Source organism: Trematomus bernacchii, unplaced genomic scaffold (genome assembly GCF_902827165.1).
Source record: "Trematomus bernacchii unplaced genomic scaffold, fTreBer1.1, whole genome shotgun sequence".
NCBI lineage: Eukaryota > Metazoa > Chordata > Actinopteri > Perciformes > Nototheniidae > Trematomus > Trematomus bernacchii.
In genome coordinates this window covers 527,694-551,481 of record NW_022987409.1, presented here as the reverse complement: position 1 = coordinate 551,481, position 23,788 = coordinate 527,694, and the positions used below count along the sequence as shown (strand labels likewise).

Below are 23,788 nucleotides of genomic sequence, written 5' to 3'. Positions count from 1 at the left end.
CAGCTGAGAGCTAGAAGTGATGGCTGATTTTGGACTCCCAGAGGAAAGCATGGAGAGACAAAACGCCGCAAAATGAAAAAGAAGACAGTTCAGTGTTTGATTTGAAAGAGCTGCAGGAGGGATTATTCCCAAAGTATTTCAAGTGGGGCACAGAGACAGACTGAAGTAGACAAAAAGAGAGGGAGAGAGAGAGAGAAAAGGGGCAAAGACGAGTGTCTCATTGAAAGAAGCTGATGAGCGGCTGGAGGAAGAGTCCCACTGTTCCCAAAATACACACTGTCACAAAAACCCACAGGAAGATCCTGTCGATGACCATGGCGACGTACTTCCAGTCGTCCTCCACCTGAGGAGAATAAGGAAAAAAATATGTTAGCAAGTAAGTAGAAAAAGTACAAAATATCACAAATCACACAAACCCACTATGCTTCTGAAAAATCTGCTTAATGGTAATTATGAAATGTCTGTCATACCATATTTCTCCATCGTCTATTTGTTTTTGGTAAGGGTCAAATAAGATTGAGTTATTCTCCCTTCTCCTTTTTGGTCATGGAATATGTAAAAAGAGTTGTGTTTTGAGGCTAATATGATTTCTATTAACTTTTATCGTGCTCGACCATGCTATGATGTCACTGTATCAACACTACAGCCGTATGGGTATAAAGGGTGTGTGTGTGTGTGTGTGTGTGTGTGTGTGTGTGTGTGTGTGTGTGTGTGTGTGTGTGTGTTGTGTGTGTGTGTGTGGTGTGTGTGTGTGTGTGTGTGTGTGTGTGTGTGTGTGTGTGTGTGTGTGTGTGTGTGTGTGTGTGTGTGTAAAAGAGTATTCTTTGATCAGCCAGGTGTGGACAATAGGATGATGGCTGCCCTGACCATAATGCCATTGTGTCCTATAGAGGAGGCTATTCAGCATGCATAAAAGAAAGATCCCAGCTTTGCTAAGAAAAGATGGAGCTGAAGCAACAAACATATCAGGGCCATGCAGAGTGTGCAGGAAGCGTACGCAAAGCCATCCATCTGCAACAAACAAGCAGCTTTACACTCCCTTTATAGCACAGGGAAATGCTTTTCACTCTTTCCTTTAGCTAGGTAGAAACACACATGCTGCAGAGATAACACATACACAATAAAGCTCTGTTATCATATGTTTATATGTGTGTGTATTGTACATGCTGGGGACTAAATGTGTGCTTTCCCCAATGTTGGGGAAAAAACTCAAGGTTAGCAAATTATTTTTTGGCATTAGGACAAGTTGCAGTTAGTCATCTAGGCCTCTAGGCTCTGGGTGAATACATACTCTGCACCACACCTTCCTTGTGTTTTGTCCTGAATTGTTTATCTTAAATGTACCCCACACACCACCACATAATTCACACAGTCACTTGCAAACACTACCAATCTACAGATTTATCATTCACACAATCAGTATATTTGAATGCTTTTGTAGATACATTTGATCAAGGTTATTAGACCTCTGCCGCAACATATTAGACATACTCAACACCGTAAACTCAAGCTTGCTTTCGTACCTCTTTGGCTTTGTTGCGAGTCCTCATGTTCTCTGCGATGTACTTCACGCTCTCTATGGCCTGCTTGATCTCTGGCGACACCACGGAGAAGGCAACGACAGCGCTGATAGGTGAAGGGGCTTTCACTGGCCTCGGCACCTTGGGTATCTCCGACTCCTTGGGCGCCTGGGTCGGGGTCGCCTGTGAGGACGGGGGAGGTGGAGGAGGAGGAGGAGGGGGGGGAGGAGGTGGCGGAACCATCGGGGGAGGGACAGGAGTCGGTACCTCCTTGCCTCTGTAGGGACATCTCCTGTTAATGTCCCGGTTCTTGTCTCGGTTAACCTCGCCATACTCCACACAGTTCATTGAAGCACTCGCTGATGCAGCCCCGCCTCCTGCCCCAACATCTGTGGGTGGAAACGCTACACCCCCAGTTATACCGCCAATAATAACACTTCCTGAACTACTTCCTATGCTGGTCTTTCTCTTCTTCCTTCCTCCTCCTGTTACCGCAATATTGGCAGTGGTGGAGCAGCCCTGGTCGATTGGCCTCCTCATCAGCATCACCCTGGGCAACACCCCGAGGAACACGGACCTCACCCAGTCCGGCATCGTGTGAGTCATGGGGGTGCGGTAGTGGACGTTCAGCACAAAGACAGTGATGACGATGCTGAGCGTGACAAAAATCATGGTGAAGAGGAGGTACTCGCCGATCAGAGGGATGACGAGGGACGTGGAAGGGATGGTCTCGGTGATGACGAGCAGGAACACAGTGAGGGAGAGGAGGACGGAGATGCAGAGGGTGACCTTCTCGCCGCAGTCAGACGGGAGGTAGAAGACCAGCACCGTGAGGAAGGAGATGAGGAGGCAGGGGATGATCAGGTTGATGGTGTAGAAGAGTGGCAGGCGGCGGATGTAGAAGGAGTAGGTGATGTCCGGGTAGATCTCCTCGCAGCAGTTGTACTTGATGTCATGCTTGTATCCTGGAGCGTCGATGATCTCCCACTCTCCACTTTCCCAGAAGTCTTTCAAGTTCACCTGAGGAAATGCAAATGGAATGTGAATGGCAGTTATTTGGAGGAAAACTACATTTTAAAAACAAAGATTTTTACACTACAAGAAATCAGTTTAAAAAGACATAAGAAGTGGATAGCACAAATATTCAAAAGGGGTCTAGAAATTGTAACATCTCTCTTAAAACCAGTTAAGCCCCGAGCCTGTTTTTCAGGCCTCAGGCTCGAAAATGACATGCCCAGAACAAATGACTATAACTTCACTTCTAAAAGGGGTAAATTAATATTTTTTCTCAAAGCAATGACAAACCTGTGAGTTGGATGAAAGTCAGAATCAATATAGATTTTTTTTATTTTAAAGTAAATTCAGATTGAACATAGTAAAAAAATGTAAATTATAGTGTCAGTCCAAAAAAAAAACATTACTTATAGTGAAAACCACCCTTGAATGATGGGATAGTAGACTAAAAGCTTTAGGAATCCAAACTATAACATATAATAAGTACCCTGTATCAAGATTGATGCAAAACAAGTGGCATTTGACCTTTTTAGAGAGGTTTAGCAACAACAAAAAAACACCTTTGGGGTCATTTGGGTGGATTTGCTGTTTCTTTGGAACCCATTGGTCAATTTTTGACATCTCTTTTGAACCGTTAGAGCCAATAGAATCGAAGGTGAAGTTCCACATACACACACGTTACCATTGAGGAGTGAGTGTGACGCGCACGCAGTCGAAAGCTATGTTACGCTCTGAAAACTGAAAACTGAAACCTAGGCTCAAACTAGTAAAACAACAGCTAAGGTAAGAATATCTCTGTGTTTCCTCCGTGAAGCTACGTGTTGTGATGTCTGTTTTCGCTTCCCCTGTCGCTCAGTGATGATACTTACAGTATATGTCTGGAATCTGTGGAATCTCAGCTTGCTAATCGATATATTGTTTGTGCAGATCCGATCAGTAATAAGGGTATTTTACCTTGAGTTCTGTGCTAATTCGCTCAGGGCTAATTCAGAGCCTTTGTTATTACTCTTATGTTTCGTTTTGCTAACAATTGTTAATATTGTCTGAAAGCTGAGTTTCTTCCCGTTAAGTGGGTATGACACATTCATACTTTATTAAATGTTAAGAAGCCCTCAGACGCTGTTTCTTGCAAGATGTTGCGACATGCCCCCGGGGCATGGGGCTTAACTGGTTCATATATTTTGGCATTAAAGTGAAAGGATTTGATAGAAGTTGTTCCCAATTTGTCTCACTAGAATGACTAGATCATATGAGCAGATAAACGCGTAGGTGTGACTCAGTACTGAAACCTTCCTTTTAATGTCTTTGAGTCCTCACAAAAACAAAGCGTATTGTGTTATAAACATGCCATGTGGAACATAAATGGCCCTGATCTGTCCCCTGTCACTAACCTTTGAGCCAATCAGCACCAGGTCGATCTTGGCCTTGTCGTATGTCCAGGAGCCAAACTTCATGGAGCAGTTCTGGTAGTCAAAGGGGAAGTAGGTGATGTCCATGGGGCAGGAGGATTTAAAAATAGCTGGAGGAACCCAGGTGATGGTGCCATCAAACCTCAGCAGAGCCTTGGTCTTGTCTTCCACAAGAAAGTCACCTACAGCACTTTGAGAGATGTAAATGTCATTTCACTTAGAGGCCATTACAACACTAACACAAAAGGTCATTAGATGTAGAGCATGGATAAATACAAATACCATGTACAAAAAAATATAACTTCTTTTATGTGTGTATTTGTGCACTCAAACTTACTTGTTATACAAAACAATATCTGGCCTCCAAATTTTATTGGATGGAACTCGTATGAACTCAATCCCATCGTACTCAATAGGGGCCCATTTCAGCTTGTAGTCGTTCCAGACCTAAAAGACCAACCAAACTGAGCATGAGTAAAAATATGATGTAATATATCAGTAATGATGTCACACAAAGGATAAATATTACTCACATGTCTCAGCCACAGATTGGTTTCCATAATCTGATTCACCTCATCCTGTGAAGACATAAAGGGAGAATTGGTGAAGAGAACATTTTAATTTTTTTAAGTAAGAAACAATGAGTTTATTCTCTACTCTTACCACTTTGACCAGCTGGGACATGGAGACCTCAAACTCCACGGTGACTGGATCAGATACATTCTCCACTGGTCGGATGAACTGGTTGTACCTCCTGAACAATCTCCGAAATAATCTGTCCTCCCCCTTAGATGAAAAACAGCCTAATGACAGAAAGGAGAAAACAGAGTTAAACCACTAAATATATGGCTTTGATTTTGAAACCCCTACATACCTTGGATGTTTAGAGACAATGAGAAAAGGGAAACATTTTAACGGGGTTCATCGATCAAATGCAGAAGTTACTTAAGTTTTAGTTCTCTTATGGCACCAGATGCTAACTACAAAAGATCTCAGACTGTACTGAATTACAGCATATTAAAAAGGTACAGACTTCTTTCAATAAGATGTTTAATTTAAAGGCTGCATCTAGATACCACTGAGGGTTGTGGGGAAATGGAACACATATTTAAGTTTGATTTAGATGAAACAACCCTTTAACTGTTTAATCAATACCTCTTTGTTCTGGATGGAGTGAGGGCTGTGATTCAAAGGGTGTTTTTAGAGGCGTTTTTACTGCCTGTTTGCAGAAGAAAGACAAAGCCTGCAAGCTTTTACAAAATCTCCAAACACGAGTTACTTATAGCTAAACAAAGAGGTGGGCCAATGGCCAGTGTGTGTCTGAAGAAGTGGTTTGGAGGCTTGATAAGACAGTTCTGAAGGTCATGTGTGGAAAACTGCCCTTAGTAACACTGGTGCCTGAGATGGCACATTGACCCACGCCTGTCCGAGCAGAAAACGTTTCCTCACTTGGGACAGCACGCGCTCTCACCCTCCACCAGCATAAAATCAGCAATACCAACTCTATTCAGTATGTTATCATAGAAGATATTTTATCTTCCTTTCAGTTTCTCTGTGTTCGTCCAATCTTTCATGTTTCATGTTCCTCTTTGGTCGATTTTCATTCTTGAACAGCCTCCTTTCTCTGTTAGGTGTTTATTCTGAGTGACTGGTAAGTTTGGCATTTCCAAGTCCGCCCTTCAAACATCGTCTGTCTAACTGTATGCTGTTGGATTTCCAGCTGAGTGGTTTGTTTGTTAAAGACGGCGGCCAACCACTCAGCTTTCAAATCTATGAAGTGACGCAGACACTTTTCAACCCATTCCCAAACCATCCAACTGCGCTTTCAGAGCTGTGTGAACCATCTCAGATAAGGCAGAGAATGTGTTTTTACCAAAAGAACAAATGGGTCACAGACCATTTAGACACACAGCCCCATTCAGTGAAATGGTTTTCTTCCTTTGCAACAACTAAATAAAACATGCTCCTTTAATGGGAAACTTTCTCTCGGCACAGGTCAGTTAACTCTTTAAAAGATGGTTCAAAACCTTACCCTTCAATGTTTTTCCTGTGAACGAAGATAGCATTTCTGGACTTTACTACGAGTAATGTGCTATTGGTAATATGCCTTCCACTGTCATAAGACACTATAAAACCCACGCACTCTATACAAATGGACTTTCAGTAAGATGTGACTTTTTTGAAAAACCTATATACTGAAACAAATATGTAATAATAACTTTCCATACAGGGAAGTCATAAAGCTGTTGGTCCATTTATTGCCATTGGGAGTACACATAGATGAATATCTTGCAGACAACTCAGATTACAGTCTGTCTGGTTTCTCATTTTAAGAGACTTCGTTCATTTGCTCATGTTTACAAAATCAGACTTGCCCGGTCTGGGGAAATAAAAATGTAATTAAAGTGTATCCCTTGTTAGTTTATTTTAAGAGCAGTCTGAATCTAAAACATGTATACTGTAGCATTGATATAGAAATGCAGTGAACACACTTTATTTTTACAGTTTACTGATTTCATCTACCTCACAGGGGACCAACACAGCTCAGGGGCAGACTCATTTTACAACTTAAAATTCAAAAACACCCACAACACTTACATAATCGCAACATCTGGTGCACATAAAACACTGACTTAATACAGTCCGGACAATATTTTGTCCTGCATGAATGAAAAATGAACAGAACGCTGAAGCCAGGGCACATGCACCTACATTTAAATTATTATTACTTCATATTTGGAGTTCAGACACTGCAGGGTGCATACCAGCCGAGGTATAAGTTATTCATCAAGGCGCAGAGGTAAATGGAAATCAGGCCGCACAGCTTTTTCCCTCATCATGTTTATTCCCTCAAACATTTTCATTGCATAGCTTTCCACAAACTCACCATCACGATCAGTCTCCCCATCATGATGAAGATAATGTAGCCTGAACAATTTGGGGATTGTTATCTTACTTTAGTAACAGGCAGGATTAATATAAGAAGTTAACTGACTACAAATGAATGACCTGTCAGATCTAGTTCTCTACGGGTAGGAATTTGCATTATACTTTAGTGGCTTCAAAACTCTCAAGAAGTTTCCTGAGGTCAGTAACATAGAGTTTTAAAGCTTAATGAAAAGGCCTCTCTCCTGAGACGCTTGTGTAATTTCAGCTCTTGGTACCTGCCTTGAAAACTGCCCGCTACTCTGCGATTCGCTGCACTCATATAAAGTTGTCTAAGCCTCTAATTGGCTGAGGGGAAACCAGGGCAATTATAATCAGTCAATTAATTGGACCTTTTGTTCACTGAGGCCAGACAAAATTAAGCCAATATTTTTTTTTCTCTGTTGGCAGTCACTCCTCTAATTCCCTACTTTGTTCCTCCAAAGAAGAGACTTAATTTAAAAAAGGAAGTTCATTATAACCTTTGCCCTTTCACCTCACATGCTTTTAAGCACACACACTCTCTTGGCATTGAATGCAAGAGAGTGTGTGCACATGGAGCCTTTATAAGTTTCGGTGTGAAAATACAAGGCAGTGACTGCGTAATTAACCTTAAAGTTAATGGGCACTGCGTTGCGTTGAGCTAAATACTAGTGTTAGTATGCGAACAAGCTATTATGGCAATGCTAACATACCGAGTTTAAGCATGTATACTGTTAACAATGTTCAACATCTTAGTTTAAAGTGGTAATATGCTCACATTTGCAGTAAATAAAAATGCAGATGTCGATGATGTCATTAGTTTTACAGGTGTTTGGTAATAATTAAAAGTAATAGAAATGGAATTTTGACATGAAAAGTAGCTAAATTAAAGGTTAAGGAATCACTTGAACTATTACAATTGATTCTGAAGGGGGTATGGCAATGCCCTTTATTAGCTAGTTCAACAAAGTCATTAGGATAAATCATCTTTATCTTCTAACTATGCCCCAAAGCTATGGAACAAAATACCTGTAGACATCAGGGAAGCCAGCTCGGTGGAAGTTTAAAAAAAAGAAACTCAAAGCACATTTGTATAAGTTAGCCTTTTAGGAAGCAAACTCCTGCTCTATGCTGCACTTTCTAAATGCATTGCGATGCATTTGAACCTGTCACCTGATTGTGTGTTGAATTTGCACTATTCTCCTTTTAATGCACAATTGTATTGTTTTACCTTTAATCTAATTGTATTTTTTATATATGTCTACTTGATGCAATTTTGAGTTTGTTTTGATGTCTTTTACTGGTCTGTATTCTGTGTGAGATACATTTTCTGTGAAATGTCTATGTGAAGCACTTTGGACTGCACTTGTTGCATGAAAGGTGCTAAACAAATAAAGATTATTATTATTATTATTATTATTATTATTATTATCTTGGCATAATTAATACCTGTATCCAAAAAAAAAGCAAATTCAAAAAAAGAAGCAAATTCATAGTAGTTTACATTTTAGAAATGGGCCAAAGTGGGGAATCAATAAACACTGATTTCCCTTCTGTAGAGCCACGCTGCTAGCTACCAACCAAATGTCTTTTCTAGGATCAATTAACTTGTCTCAAGCTTCAGAATAGAGTTGTTAATCACTGTGGACAGAACTGTCTTCGCCTCTGATGATGAACATCACATGAAATCAGCTTGACAGATGCGCTTCATTTTACCAGGCGTTCTTTTTTCCATCCCATCTTTTCGTGACTTGCTATCAAAGTGATGAGGCTTTGTTCTGACGTGGATGAAGTCAAGTCAAGCAGTCATGCATTTCACCCTTAAATAACCACATTGATTTAGAATTAGCAAGGCAACCAGCGAGTCTGTCCCTGTCTCTCGTGGCTACAGGAGCCGAAAGCTGCAGAAAGCCGTGGCCTGTGGGGGGCTCTTTGATCAGGCATGTGCTTAACAGGATGAGCCTGGGAGCGAGTGGTGGACACTAATTACCCTCCAATAATACACTGCTGACAGTGTGTGTGAGTGTGTGGAAAAGAGATACAAAGAGAGAGAGAGAGAGAGAGAGAGAGAGAGAGAGAGAGAGAGGAACAGCGGAGAGAAGAGATAGGAAAGTGACAGCAAGCAGCACAGAAAAGTAGATAGCGTGTCTTTGCTCTCCAGGGTTTCTGATGGCCCGACTGTGACATGCTGGGTGACGCACAAGAGGATTCACAGTGATCATTGAGTGTGCTGTGACCATCCCATGAAGAATATGGTTCATGTTTTTCAATGTGTGTCTCCATGTATGAGGGCTTGCGTATATGAAACTGTTTGAGCCCCAGTGTGGACACACATGTTACTATTTATGTATAGTACGTCCACTCACCTTTGATTAACTCACTCTGAACAGCATATGATTTGTTTTCACTGATGCGTGTAATTCCATGGTTCTTTGCATCCATGCTTTCATGATGGGAAGAAGATGTGCGAGTTTTGAGGTCAGATGTTCTGCTTGTATTGTAAGTAAAGTCACTTTTAAAAGATAACAATTCCTCAAATACACACTTGTACTTGACAGGCTAGGAGCGTTGGGAACCGAAAGAGAAAAACACAAAACGAAACATGAAACAAAACAAAATATTGTCTTTACAAACAGCAAAGGGATGTTCATGTCCTTACAAAAGAGAAGCTTATAGCTTTTGCAAAGAGTAAACACAGACACAAGGCCTTATGGAATTTCCCCAAAAATAGAAATGTGATAAACAAGGACAACAAATACAGACTCTTTTTATGTCACTTGAACTCATCCAGTGAATGTATCCACAATACTGATGAATGAAGTGAGCAGATAGACAGCCAGGGAAACACGTAGAAGGGAGGGAAAGAAAGGGGAGAGCTCCTTAAGGAGATAAAACTCAATACTCTACCCTCAACAATATGTTACTTAAAATGTGAATAACAGAGCATGATTTTCAATGTGAGCCATTATCAGCATTTACAGCAGAGTTTACCATGAGTTTAAGAATAAAAGGTAGCTACAGTCTGTCACATTTATCTGGGCTCTTATTGCAGCCGGAGCTGAAAACAGCCGCACTGCTGCAGAAACACAGTTTGGGAGCTGTGTCTGGAGTGGGAGGCCGTGGTGGTTTTATCGTGCAGCAGTTGCAACTAATTGAGAAATTCTGCTGCCTGTTGATCATGCATGCCAGCAGCATTGACTGAATCAGTTTGGAGTTTCAAACTATTGCGAAGAAATGTCTTTCCTACCACACAAGTCTAACACCCAGCCTTATACAGTAGTTACTCAGGTGTCATAAAATAAACCACATCACATGTAAGATTAAGAGAAAATTAGCCGGGATAAAAATAGTCTCTTGGCTGTGAAGTGATGCTGCTGCAATCCCCTCACACAGAGAACTAGTTTTGTCTTCTAGTTCAAGTAACCAGAAATCATTTAAAAAGCTTTCTGACCCACTCAACTGCCCTACAAGAATTAGGTGTAATACAATGATCTTATCTTGACCTGACCCTCCTTCACAGACAGCTTCAAGCACTGAGTAGTGGGAAAGTATTGAGATGAAGGACACAGTAGATCATATGACTGGGTAGCTGTAGTTATTTTTCTGGGTAAAGTGAAAAACGTAGGCAGCAGAAACTTCATAGTTCAATTCTACATCATGTCTGTGGACTCACAATTAAGCATATAGTTTATCTGTTTTTTAATACATGCTACAACTCCACTCCCCAGCTCAGCTTTCTGTGTCCTGCTTGCCATCATTAAGTGGCAAACATTTCTTTAGCCCAGTCTCAATTAGGGTAACCCTTCTGAGCTACAGCCAAACACACCAATAAAGAAGCTATAACATATTTTGAAGGTTTCATTTAAATGATAACTTTGGGTAACTAGTGCCATGATATGTGAGGCAGTGACCTGTGAGTGTGATTAGCCTGAATGAAGTGATTGAGTGTCAATAGAAAACGTAAACAGGTAATAAGGAGAAAAGTGGGGGAAATACTGTCAAAAATCCAGACCGTCCTCCATCTGAAGCATCTGTTGTCTTGCTCAACCTCTCAAATCTCTACTTCCCTCTCTCTCTCTCTCTCTCTCTCTCTCTCTCTCCATCCTAAAGCGTGACTCAGTTCATCGCCAGCACTGAAAAGCAGGATGTCCCAAAGAAATCAGGCAACAGGGCTGTCTGGAGGAGGACGTGTGTGTGTGTGTGTCTGCATGTGAAAAAAGTGTGTGTGGTGTTGGTTGGAGGGGAGATGATGGTTTAAGCCAATCCATAGGGGGATGGAATAAGTCCTCTGCCTGTGGTGGATACACCATGTGTGCAGGAGGGGGGTTCAGTTGCAATAATCATACGACAATCGCGTTAAGCGGATCCTTAAGCCACACACACACTCAGGAACACACATATACACACTGATTGCCTTTCAGACTTTAATGCAAATATATATCTTCTGAGAGAGTAAGCAAAGAGCTGTTCTGTAACTCCAAGCTCATAGGAGCATATAAATCTGGCAGAGAGAAAATATGTTTGATGACGCTGTCTTGCAAGCAGAGAACTCCATACAAGCAGACTTAAATAGGGGCTTAAAATAAACCATTTCAAAGGCTGGTGCAATAGAGAGCATTTGATTGTTGGCCATACTACAACCATCATTGTAAAGACTTAGTAGTGAGGGCTTTCTTTTATTGGAGTATGCTATGAATTATTAGCAATGCAGTTGCTGCCATCAGGGGCAGAACTTGTTAAATAGGCAGATCCTCTTCTCGCTGACAACACGCAGCAGCTATTAAAGAGCACTGTAAAGTGAGATAAAGGGTCAAGCCTGAAACATAATGCGGATCAGATCAGTATAATGCAGGCATGGCTGGACAACTCTCTCTGCAAGGGGTGATCCGGGCTGCGGGGAAATGCATCATGCACGTTCACTCATTTGAATCACTCTATCTGAAGCTTTATGGAAACTATCTTGTGCTGAAATGTTCTGATGTGTATTCAAATCTAACAAACAGGCTGTGACTTTACTCTTGAATGTCATACCTCCAGATAACAGCCCAACGCTGCACAGATCTCTCACTCTTACCTCCAAGCTACTCCACCCAGATTAATCTAATATACCCCAATCCTGAGGTCTGCAGCATCAGCCTTTCCTCTGTTGGCATGAGACAATACCTTCTGTAGCCTGCTAATCGGACCCCCAACGGGAGTGTGTGTGTGTGTGTGTGTGTGTGTGTGTGTGTGTGTGTGTGTGTGTGTGTGTGTGTGTGTGTGTGTGTGTGTGTGTGTGTGTGTGTGTGTGTGTTTTCCAGGCACTTATCTGCATACACAGCCCCTGTACAGAATCATAAAAAAGCCCACACAGCCAATAGGGGATTGAGGGAAGGATGAGGGAGCGGAGGATTGAGGAAGGTTAGGGCAAAACCCTTTCATTTTCTAGGGGTTTACCTCCAAAGGCCAAGTTAACTATCTCTATCAAGCCAGGACTGAGCAGATTTCCTTTCACTTGAGCAAATGATGTTCTACTGAGGAGGGTATTGACACTGCCATCCCTTTCCAGCACCGCTTTCTTGTTCCTTTTGAAATGTGCCAAGTTCAAGGGCGAAGCTACAAAGCAGTCGGCTGTAGCAAATCTCCCCGGCTGAAGAGAATGACAGAGAGTGGCATCCCTTTCCCCTCAACACTGAGTCTGCATCAGGTTACAGGATGTGTGAAGCCACTGTCTTTCACATGTCGACCGGAGCGTAACAACACGAAGGCACTTAGTGCTGCTCCCACGGGTGGACTCGTGGTACCACATCTGGGACAAACTCACTGCTAAACTCAGGGCTTTGAAGTAAAAAAAAACTGTTTTTTATAACATGGCAGGGCTTCAACCTATAGCCAGAATAATTAATTACCCTACCACATTTTGTTAAAAGCACACTGTGTTGTTCACAGAAAAATGGTTTAAATGGAACCAACCGAAAAAGACTTGTATCGCAGAGCTTCAGTCGGTAGACTACATAACAACTAATGAAGCAAGAAATCTAGGTGTAGTGATGGACTCAGACCTGAATTTCAACAGTCACATCACAACAGTTATTAGGTCTGCATACAATCACCTGAAGAACATATCTAGGATTAAAAAACTAATGTCACAACAGGATTTAGAAAAGCTTGTCCATGCGAGTAGTCTTCAGTAGACTGCAATAGTGTGTGCACAGGGCTGACAAGAAAATCCATCAGAAAGCTGCAGCTGATTCAGAACGCTGCTGCTCGAGTCCTCACTAACATTAAAAGAGTGGATCACATCAGTCCTGTTCTTAAATCTTTACACTGGCTTCCAGTCGGCCAAATAATTGATTTTAAAGTATTATTGCTAGTTTTTAAATCACGAAATGGTTTAGGACCAAAGTATATTAACGATCTCCTGCATAATTATGAAGCATCAAGGTGTCTCAGGTCTTCCGGGACGGGTCTGCTCTCGGTTCCGAGAGTAAGAACAAAACATGGGAAAGCAGCGTTTAGCTATTATGCCCCGACAATCTGGGACAAACTTCCCGAAACATGCACGTCCGCAGAGACTCTTAGTATTTTCAAATCGAGACTGAAAACATATCTTTTTGCTGCTGCTTTTAATTGAGCTGATCATATGCGCACTGCAGTATGCATTTTATTCATGTATTGTATAACTGTTGTGTTTAATTGATTATCTTTGCTTTTTAAATGCCTGTTGTAAAATGCCATTATATAATGTGTTTCTGCTGTATTTATTCTTAAACGTCTTTTATTTTATTTTGTAAAGCACTTTGAATTGTCGCGTGCTGAAAGGTGCTATATAAATAAACTTGCCTTGCCTTGCCTTGTAGAATGAGCTTTATCCACCACTGGTAAATAAACCAAGAAAATAGTGTAATATACTGTATGCAGCCTTAAAAAGTCAAAACAGAGTAACTACACTCTTAGTGAGGAATTAAGTGAATTTGACCTTTTGACAGCTCACGTACTACATGCCTAAAAGCTTGCTGGTTAAGTGGTCACAGCTAGCCTATAGCTAAAAACAAAGATTACCTAACCTGATTTTATTCATCTAATCAGAAAACAATAATCTAATTAACACACAATTCAGTGTATTACCTATAAGACTGGTACTAAAATGAAGCGGTATTGTTGAAAAACAAAACCCCAGCTCTGCTAATGGTAGGCCTATACCTAGCTTAGCAAAGAGTAAACGTAGCTTACTCTTTGCTAACCTGCTTTCCCAGCTTTTGACTTTATAGAAGAATTTAACAAAATTAAGTTAAGCTACCTTTAACCCTTAAACTGTAGGTCGATTTATTGAAGTTATGTTGACATAAATATTAAAAAGAAGAAGAAAGGCAGACACCTAGCTAAAAAGAAATGTTTACATCCTTTGAATTAAACTGAAATGATCAAATTAAGCTTAAAGGCTCAAGCAAGCTGGAATTGCTAACCTTTTTTTGAAGTGACCAAAGGCAAATGTCAAACATCTTCTTTTGTTATGGCTGTCTGCCTTTGTGGGCAGGATAAACTCAAAATTCAGAAACTGAAAAAACTATGACTGACAGACTGATAAACATTTAGACACAAACACATCAGTTAACACTGGGAACAAAGATGCTGCCAAAAAAAAGTCTTATCATTTTAAAGCAAGTTATGTTATTCTCAGATAGACACCCATTATGTTACCATCGCTAAGGACACCCTCCCAAGAAAGCTGCATCTATGTAGTGATGAGATTAAATTCAAGATTAAAATAACCTTTCTGTTCCTTGTGAAAGCAGCATTAAATAATTTATCTAATCTTTGTTCTGCTCTGGGTCCCCTGGGAGTCACTCAAGGACCCTATTTCAACATTTAGTTTTTAAGGGACAAAGGAGTCTGGCAGCCAACCAGAGAAGTAAGAAAGTGAAAAGTATGTGTAGAACGGATTTGAAAATAAAAGTAAAAGAAAGAAATGGATCTCCCAAAGAGCAAAACAAACCACAGACAACCTCGCAGAGTGATCCGGCTGTGATTTAATGTCACTACAGACATTAAATCAAAACACAGAGGAAATGGGTCTAGCACTTAAGTTATGGCTGTAGCATCCGGATCTGCTTTTGTCCTTCACTGGCAGCTTACCACCTACAGAAATGCCCTAAAGCACGTAAATGAACCTGTACCTAACCATGACCCTGAGCTCTGAGGCAGCGCACAGCCCTCCACATGGAGGATCCATGGATGAAATCTACGACAGTCATTGAGCTGCAGCTGCTGGAGAAACGTATGTCATCCATGCATTGGCTCGTTGTGTGCATGGATGGCTGCCTCTCAGTAGCTAGGGGGGATGAGGTGTATACGCTTTAATGAGTCATCATGACACGATCACAGATCATCATCTCCAAAGGAAACTGACCTGAGACACTCCCATGAGATGAGACAAGACAGTGACTCCACACATTTCTGGAGAATACAAGATATTATAATGCACAGGCACGTGGGGTTTGTTATGAAGTGAGCACGAATACCCAGAGTGGAAAACGTTGTCTCCGTTCTTCTTAGGTATGAGGCATATGCCAGCCAGCAGGACGCACACATTAAAATGTGGGGGGAGACTATTTTCAGATAAGCTCTTGATTTGCTTCTGGGCGTTCAGAGACTGAATAATTTAAGTATGATGAGCATTTCGCTTTAACCGCAGTTGCAGCTATAAAACATGTGTGCATGTGTCATTATCTCTCTAATGTCGTTTAAACATCACTTTTCCCGATTTACTAATCGTTTTAGCTGCTTTGATATAACTGCATGCTTTGGTTTGGTTGTACGGATTTGAACTAAAACGCGCACTAAGGGAGGTAGCTCGAGGTGGGATTTTGGCTTATGACCACTAAAAAGTAATATATCGAGAAAGTTCACTGACCATTCACATCCTAGTCCTAAAGTAAGGAGTATAATGCTACTTTTTGCGAGCTCAGCACCGAGTTACGGCGCAGTGTCTCTTACCTTGAGCTGCGAGGAGCACCAGCAGGAGGACGTTTGTTAGTTTCCCGAGGAAATTCATCGATACATCGGCCCTTGACGGTTCTTTATGCAGATAAAGAAGATGCTTAGAGTTGAAGTCTGGTCAGTAACCCACTATAAACCTCTGAGTAGCCTAAGATTCAAGCATCATGTTGTCTTTGCGCTCCGGTGCGTGGAGAGAGGTTGGACTCGCGGTGCGCTCTGCCGACATGAACAACTTCTCTCGTCCCGCCTCCCCCTCCCTCCGTCCCCGCGTTACTCTCACCCACCCACTCACCCAAAGTGCCAAACCTAGCGACCTGACTCACGGTGACTCACAGGTGTTAAGTTTGGAATAAGGAAACGCTAAAATGTCTATTTGAACCCTTGTTTTTAAAATGTGGTTTTGCAATCCTTTTTCCTTAAATTATTAAAATGTAACTGTATTTTCACTTGTCTGATAGTTTACACTTTCTGAAAATGCGTACATACTGTGTATCAAGCTCAAAGACTTATCCTCACATCTACTCAATACAGCTCTAGAGAAAGATGCAGCACCCACACAATAATCACACATTTCCCCTGCTGAGCTGTAAATGACCTATTTAGTCACTTAATTGATTTTGTATGCATAACAATGCTCAGGCAGCTTAAAGCATTAGCTGCTCTATAATAGAGTGTTGAGGGATGCAGAGTCTGCCCAATTCAAATAACAGAAAGCTAAGCATAATGCATATCTGCACACTGCACTGTCGAGCATGTAAGTCCAGACTGACAAATACATTGCAGTCACAGGTAGAATTAATTTACTTTGAACTGAAACAACAATTTATTTGTAGTTTCTCTCTGCGCTTCACTTTTAGTTTGAAGTTGTATTTCTTACTTTCTTACTTTTGTTAAACCAACACATATAACAGGGTGGACAGAGATAGCTTTTAGTTGATTTCTATGTTAATAATTTATGAATCTGTTTTTATGCCTATATGGAACAAATGCACCTGCATGTCTATATGCGTGTCTATACCTATTTTAGTTTTCTGCATCATAAGATGTTTTTGTCTACTCTTCTTTACCCTCTCACCTGGCACGAAAAAAAGAACATGGAGTTTATACATAGCACTAACAAAAATATGTATCTGTGTGGACGTGCGCTGACAGATATCTAGCTAGGGAGCTAAGAGTAAGACTAAATAGAAAGAGACAAAGATAGCTTTCTTATTTAATGACCTCTTTTGTCATGTTAGATGTTGTTTTTCCTGCTGCAGTCAGCTACTGTATCAAATAACTACATACATGTACAAAGTGTCTTGCATGTAAGCAGCTGCCAGGTCAGAAGCAAAACGGCCAAAGACAAGTGGACGTCCTGGTCCTCAATTTTAAGCTCAATTAGTTTTGTCATTCGGGTTAGTGAAGTCACCCGAGCTTGATGTTGAGTCTCAAAGGCTGGAAACTGTAGTGATTAAATGTCTCTCATGGGCCGGTAGCAACATCCAAAAGAAGAAAACAGACCAAAAAGAAAGAGGAATGTAAGGTATAAGGGTGTAACGAGAGGTTTTATAGGAGCTAAGGATGCACAGAGGGCTTGATGGATGAAGATAACGGCATATGGACAGCTAATAGGGAGAGAGAGATACACAGCTGAGCATGAAATGTTAAAAGCTCCAGAAGTGATGTGATGTATAGAGAGTGTCACCAGAAGAGCAGAAGAACATGGATGCACTTTGGCTGCTTGATGTGCTTCAGTGTGACAGAGCCAGTGAGAGAGAGTCTCCACCCACAGGCAAGGAGCATGGAGGAACAGATTATTATTATTCACAGTGTGTTACTTTCATTTTCTGCCCCCACTATTACAATGTTTCTCTTGTTTTACCTCTTCTCCAAGAAGCTGCCGACAAGATAGTGACAGACATTTAAACAAGCCTTCGTAACAATTAACACTTAAAAATGTGCAGGTATTTCTCCATGGAGTTAGCTTATAAACTAAAAGGTCAACCTGTGACCTTTGTTGTTTATTTGAATATGTTTCCCTGTAAATACCTAAATGTTGGTTTTAAAGGTGTGCATTTGCCTGAATACTACTTTAATTGTTCCGTAATAACCCGTCTTTTCAGTAATATTTAATTAACTTAGATTAAAATGGGTTTTTAAGGGGAACAAACAAAGCATAAATGTGTAATTTTCTGATCTCCTGGCTATGATGGTTTAAAAGCTGAAGTCCCTCTGCTCAACAGCTCCTTATCTGCAGCTCTTTGTGATGAGTTTCGATTTAATTAGGGAAGTACAACTGGATAATGGCTTCACCTGGATTTACAAACCTCCCCAGGGCAAGAGCGTTCAAGTCATATGATTGGAGTAAGATATGATAACTGCTTATACATAAAATAAAAACTTAACGTGTGAATTCATAAAAGGAGTTGTGAAGCAATCTGAAGTGTAAGACTGTAAAGTGTGTGGTGCATTTACTTAATACTTACTATTTAGGTTGAGCAGGGATATAAAATAATGAAAGTCAGCCTCACAGGTGGAGGCTGTTGCCCTGAAGTGTCACAATCAGCGCGCTGGTGATCTAGCAGAGCAAGCTAACAGACTAAAATACTCTCCCTTCTTCTTCACCACACTCTTTTTTATTTCTTCATTCAGCTGCTTCTCTGTCCCTCTTTCTTTTGCCGTGTCTCGCCCACCACCTAGTAGACACAGTGTTAAATAACAACAGGCATCTGGTGGGACAGCTCATACAAAGCAGAAGGACCTTGAGGGCCTGATGCAAAGCAAAAGGAAAAGGGCAAGTACGGTTTTAACAGAGGGTGTGTCAGACAGGACTGTCCCGGCTTATCCACATCAACCTTGTTCACTGTTTCTCTCATGAGTCTGCGTGGGTATATCTCTCTCTCTGCCTTCTTTCTTTCCACCTTCCTTTATCACTTTGTCTGTCTTTATAAATCACACATTTTCCTGACTTTGGTTTAGATTTGTCCTAATATATTTTGGTGGCCTTAAGATAACAGAGGTCAATTGTGTTCAATCTTTTCTTCTTAAAATCATTGTTGTTGTTTTCCTTCTTTCTCTCTGGTCACAGTATCAATGTGTTACTTGTCACTCACACTAGTCTAGTGTTGCAGCAGGTCTGATGAGTAACCTGTATTATTGAACATGTTGTGTCTGGCACATTTAACATTCACTCAACCGTTTGATATAAAGTTCACCTCTTTTCCATCATAGGTACATTTAAGACTTCTTGCACCAGAGGAGCTTTGGTCATACCATTTTCATTGCCATTTCTATAGTTTATGTGCATATGACATTAAAACCTTTGAATCTTGAATCTTGAATCTAAGCTGCATTAATACGATTAATACGAGCTTTGCATTTAAGTTTGACTGCGAACACTGTTTTGATTCAGTATCACTGCTCTCCTTAGCCTTGTTATCAGCCACAGCTTTCTTCAGTGAAAGAGCTCTGATAAACAGACTGTGCACTATCTGCCCACCACCAGACAGCATAAAGTCTATAGCTGGTGCAACCCTATCTCCTGGATATTACATTTATATACAACTCATATGCAACAACCAATAACAATTTCTAATTAAACGCAATGCTTAGAAGATTTCGTCTTATTTTAACATAATGAGGAAATAAACAAGCAGTTAATCAACATTTCTGGCAAGTTACCATAATAGTTAATACTCTCAAATCTTGCCAAACAATATGTGCCTTATATTAACCATTTTATTGTCATGAGTGCATGTTGGAAACTCATAGCACTTGGTTTGCATTAGGAAGAGATCAATGTGTGGTATGATAAAAAAAAGTCTGCATTGATTTGAGATGCATCTTGTTCGTTGATATTAAACACAACCTCTTACAGTTACAATTGATGCATTTATCTCAAGTAATTAATACTTGACTGACACTGTGTACATTTTTGTCATAGAGATATGATTAAAATGTAATCTCAAAGGTCCTAACTGAGGGGACGTGTGCTCCTGACCCCTCTCCCCCTTTCGTTCCTTACCCCCTAACCCAATCTAAACTCCTTAGTCTTCCTCCCATGATCCCCTTCTTCTTTCTGCTCCGTCTCATCCCACCCCTCCACTGTAACCACTCTTCGACAACTCTTTTTAAAAAGCTCTGAGCATCCCCTTTCCTCCTACATCGCACTGTCACGCTACTCTCACTGACCCCCCCTCAACCCTGCAGCATTTACCCAGCCTTCCTCTCCTCTTCTCCTCCTCTCCCTCCTCCTTCCTCCTCCTTCTCACTCCAGCAGACCCATTAACACCACAGAGATTTGTACTTCCTGTTTTCCATTTATCCAGTGTCCACTATACGCAGAGAGCTTGGTCATTCTGTGGCCTTTTGCAGCCACAAGCAACTAATTAAAGTCCCTTCACTGCTCAAATCACAGTTATCTGATTAAAGCCCCTTGCTGCTAATTAAACTGACATTTCTCTGCACCATGTTTTTCCCACAAACCCTCCCACTCTATCTCACACACACACGCATCATATAAAACAGCAACACTGCTTTATGTATTTATTCTCCTGTCCTTCTTGTTCTCTGATTAACCAGCAGTGTCATTTTAACTGCAGCCCGAGGGGTCAAACAGCCACAAAAAGCTTATCTGGTCCAATCATGTTTGTATTAAAAATTAAATCTGAAAGATTGTCTGAACGTATTTCAGCCATCACAGATGATCTACTCGTCATCGCTTTAAGTTATTTTTAATCCATTTAAACATTTTGTTAATAGCCCTTGCAATCTTCATCTGTGCCTTTGGGCATGTGTCCGAGGGGAAAATGTAATCTGTTTCCCTTTTATGACTCTTATCAGCATTTAACAAGATATCTGGTATTCCTTAGAAACACGTTCATGTAATTGGTAACTAAATGTGTTTGGATGGCTTTAATATTAAACCTAGTTTTTCTTTGGCCCTAAAATGTACATCTGATTAACTTCAGAGATTTCAGTCAGGAGATGATGATGTTGTACAAATACTATGTTGTATAAGCAAAGTACAGCAACAATAATTTGAAGACTTTTCAAGTTGCTCATATAATGGTCCAATAATATCCCTCCGAAAATGTAAGTTAACTCAAAATATCAGGTTGCTAAAATAAGATTGAGACATTTCAGAAACCAAACTAGACGATAATAAATTGGTTGGAAAATCTAAATGTATGACCCAGAATAAAAGTTTGAAATTGCATAACTTGCTATAACCTAAAGGGGGGAATTCAAATCGCATACATTTAAAGTGATGGTTTGTAAAGTACTGTAAATTCAGTGGTTAGATATTAAGCTGTTACATTAAAGGTGGGGTAGGTAATTTTGGAAAACCAGCTCGAGTGCGCTAGAATTTGAAAATACACAACCGGAAAGAATCTGCCACTTCCTTACAGAGCCCCTCCTCCAACACACACGAACGCGCACATGACCAATGAGGGCACGAGATAAGTTTGTGCACAGATGGAAGGCTGACAGGCAGGTAGGCCATCCAGTTATTTTAGCCGGGCCGGCTAAAATGATTGGTCGTGCTTTTTACAGTACTACGGCTTCCACAGATGACATTTTTTTATGGATTTTTTGTCAAAGCACTTAAGATATGCATTGCTATCGGGATGTTAAGAGCATTCCATGGAATATAACAAAAAGTGTTTCTGAAATAAATTACCTACCCCACCTTGAAAAAATCAGTAGTTAAAATTAGGGTTTTTTTTTAGATTCAAATCATTATGGCTTTGCTTTCAACGCATAAGCATGGACTAAATGCAAGTTAAAAATAGGATTCACACTAAAAGTGATAAGTAACTGATTATTCCAAAAATATACTTTAAACATTCTGAGTATTTATTGCAATGTCTGTTGTGGTACTGAGTGACAGGGCTGCTCCTCTGCAGTGTCTCTTTTGACCACTAGCGAGCAGCAACAGGCACACTGATCTGTCAGCAGGCAGCAGACATATTTATTGCTCCAGCAGTGACATTAAAGAGCCCCCCCCCTCCCCCGAGGCCCGTTTAAAACCCTGTAAAGTGTTAGGACCACAGCCCTGAGTCTGTCCCCTCAGCTCAGAGGCTCAACGGGAAGGATCGATGGCCCCCAGACTCCAATGTACAGCAGCTACACATCCTGTAATGCAGTAATGTAGTTCATAAATATTGACCACAGAGCTGAAATGGCAGATATAAATCCTAGAGGAGCATAATGGGAAAGATGGAGGGTAACAGCGCTGGACAGGAAACAGATCAAACTGCTGCAGTCCCCATGCTGCAGCGAAGGATCAAGACTCTGATAACAGCAGGTCGACAGAGAGAATGGAAAAGAATAGAAACATGTCAGTGAAGACAGAGTTGTACGTAGCTTGCATTGCTGAAATGTAACTATTGACTGACGTACATAAGTAAAGATGTGAGGTAGAGCTTAAAAAAACAAATACTTTACGTTTTACTCAACTATTTGTCTGACAGCTTTGGATATTACTTCAGATTTTGTTTTCACACATTTTCTGCCATTGTTATGTATCTCTAAATCAGGGGATTTTAATTAATTTTTTTGATTGATAATGAATTGTTCCTTATGGTTTGAGAATATTGTTCACTTATATATATATAGATAAACCCTTTAAAACCACTCTTAAATCAGCTGGGAAAGTACATTACAGCAGAAATGTGATGAATGTTTTAGAATAGGTTGATTAAACTATACTCAATGGTATATAAAGACATTTAATTAATGCAACACACACATACATTAAGCAATAAGGTTATTCCATATAAAGTAAAACACTGATAAGCACCCTTTTTTCTGCAGAATGAGTACTTTTACTTTCAATACTTTGAGTACATTTTGTTGATACTATTTTCCTACTTTCACTGAGGTACGATTGTTAATGCAAGACCTCCACTGGTAATGGACGATGTTCACAGTCTGGTTCTTTACCTTGAGTAACTTATTTACTTACTATAATAACACTGGTAACCATATGTGTTTGTGCATGGCCTTAAACCTACTCATTACTCCTTGAGGGGGGGCGCTGAGCGGTGCAGAGGCAGGGCAGCAGCAGCAATGGAGAAGCAGAGGGAGGGATGGCAAATCTTGCAGATCAAAAAGAGCGCCAAATTTAGAAGAAGGTGTTTGGTTGGTGGTATGAGGGGTGAGGCATGTCTCGTCTATTTGTGTTATTGTGGCTCGAGTCGAATGCTCCATAAGCTCGCAGGCTTTGCTCCATTTTGCAATAAACTACACGCAATTAAACTCCAACAAGTCCTCATTTACTTCCCTCCTTTAAAGGAAACTAAGATGAACCAGCTTTGTGACTGACATTTTTCAGTCAAACTTACAAAAAGTGTCATTGCACATATCCCTATGAAAAATCTGATATTTTGGAGAAATCTACCATAAAATATGCAATAAATACACATTAGCATGTGATTTCTTGACTGGCTCTGATTGACTTTCTGTAAGGCAAACATTATATATGTCTATACGCATTTGGGTTTGCCTTGCAGAGAAGAATAAATGCTTATTGATCTCTATCTGCAGCATGAAGCGGTCTTTAATGTCGGCTCTTCTGCCGCCCTAACAAACTGCAGAGGTCTAGTGTCTCTTGTTTATGGCCAACCTTCTTCATCCCTGCCTCCCTTCATCACACCTTTCTCTCTTCTTCCCTCCCACTCTGCTGGAAGCCCTCCTCCCTCACTCATTCAGTTTCATCTCCTCCGTCACGCTCCATGATTAGACCTGGAGACCATAACAATGACTCTCTGTGGCTGAATTTTCTCTTTTTACCTTCAATTATTTAAGACATGAGAAATTGGCCCTTTTGGTGCAGTGAATGGATTCCTTCTAGACTTAAGAGTCATTTCACCAAATGTTCTTTTAATGTAACTGATGACTCATTTATAAAATATCACGATTTTGTACATTGCCTAACATCCCTTGAAGGAACCGAGCGAGACGTCCCCTGGA

The 23,788-nt window shown here is 40.7% G+C and overlaps 1 protein-coding gene across 1 annotated transcript; it reads right to left on the bottom strand.

The window, feature by feature from the left end:
- Positions 1-217: 217 nt before the first annotated feature.
- On the bottom strand, positions 218-16,067 carry LOC117488608 (neuronal acetylcholine receptor subunit alpha-3-like). The gene is made up of 7 exons (XM_034137610.1): positions 15,827-16,067; positions 4,607-4,746; positions 4,477-4,521; positions 4,281-4,390; positions 3,926-4,133; positions 1,524-2,540; positions 218-343 (listed from the first exon to the last, which is right to left on the bottom strand). Exons 1-7 carry the CDS (start codon positions 15,882-15,884, stop codon positions 218-220), a joined length of 1,704 nt encoding a protein of 567 aa, XP_033993501.1. The 5' UTR covers positions 15,885-16,067.
- Between the last annotated feature and the right edge of the window lie 7,721 nt (positions 16,068-23,788).

Coding starts and splice junctions, on each gene's coding strand:
- LOC117488608 (XM_034137610.1), bottom strand. CDS start 15,884: ATGAATTTCCTCGGGAAACTAACAAACGTCCTCCTGCTGGTGCTCCTC. Junction 4,747..15,826: donor GGTGCTCCTCGCAGCTCAAG/GTAAGAGACACT, acceptor TTCTGTCATTAG/GCTGTTTTTCATCTAAGGGG. Junction 344..1,523: donor CTCGCAACAAAGCCAAAGAG/GTACGAAAGCAA, acceptor TATTCTCCTCAG/GTGGAGGACGACTGGAAGTA.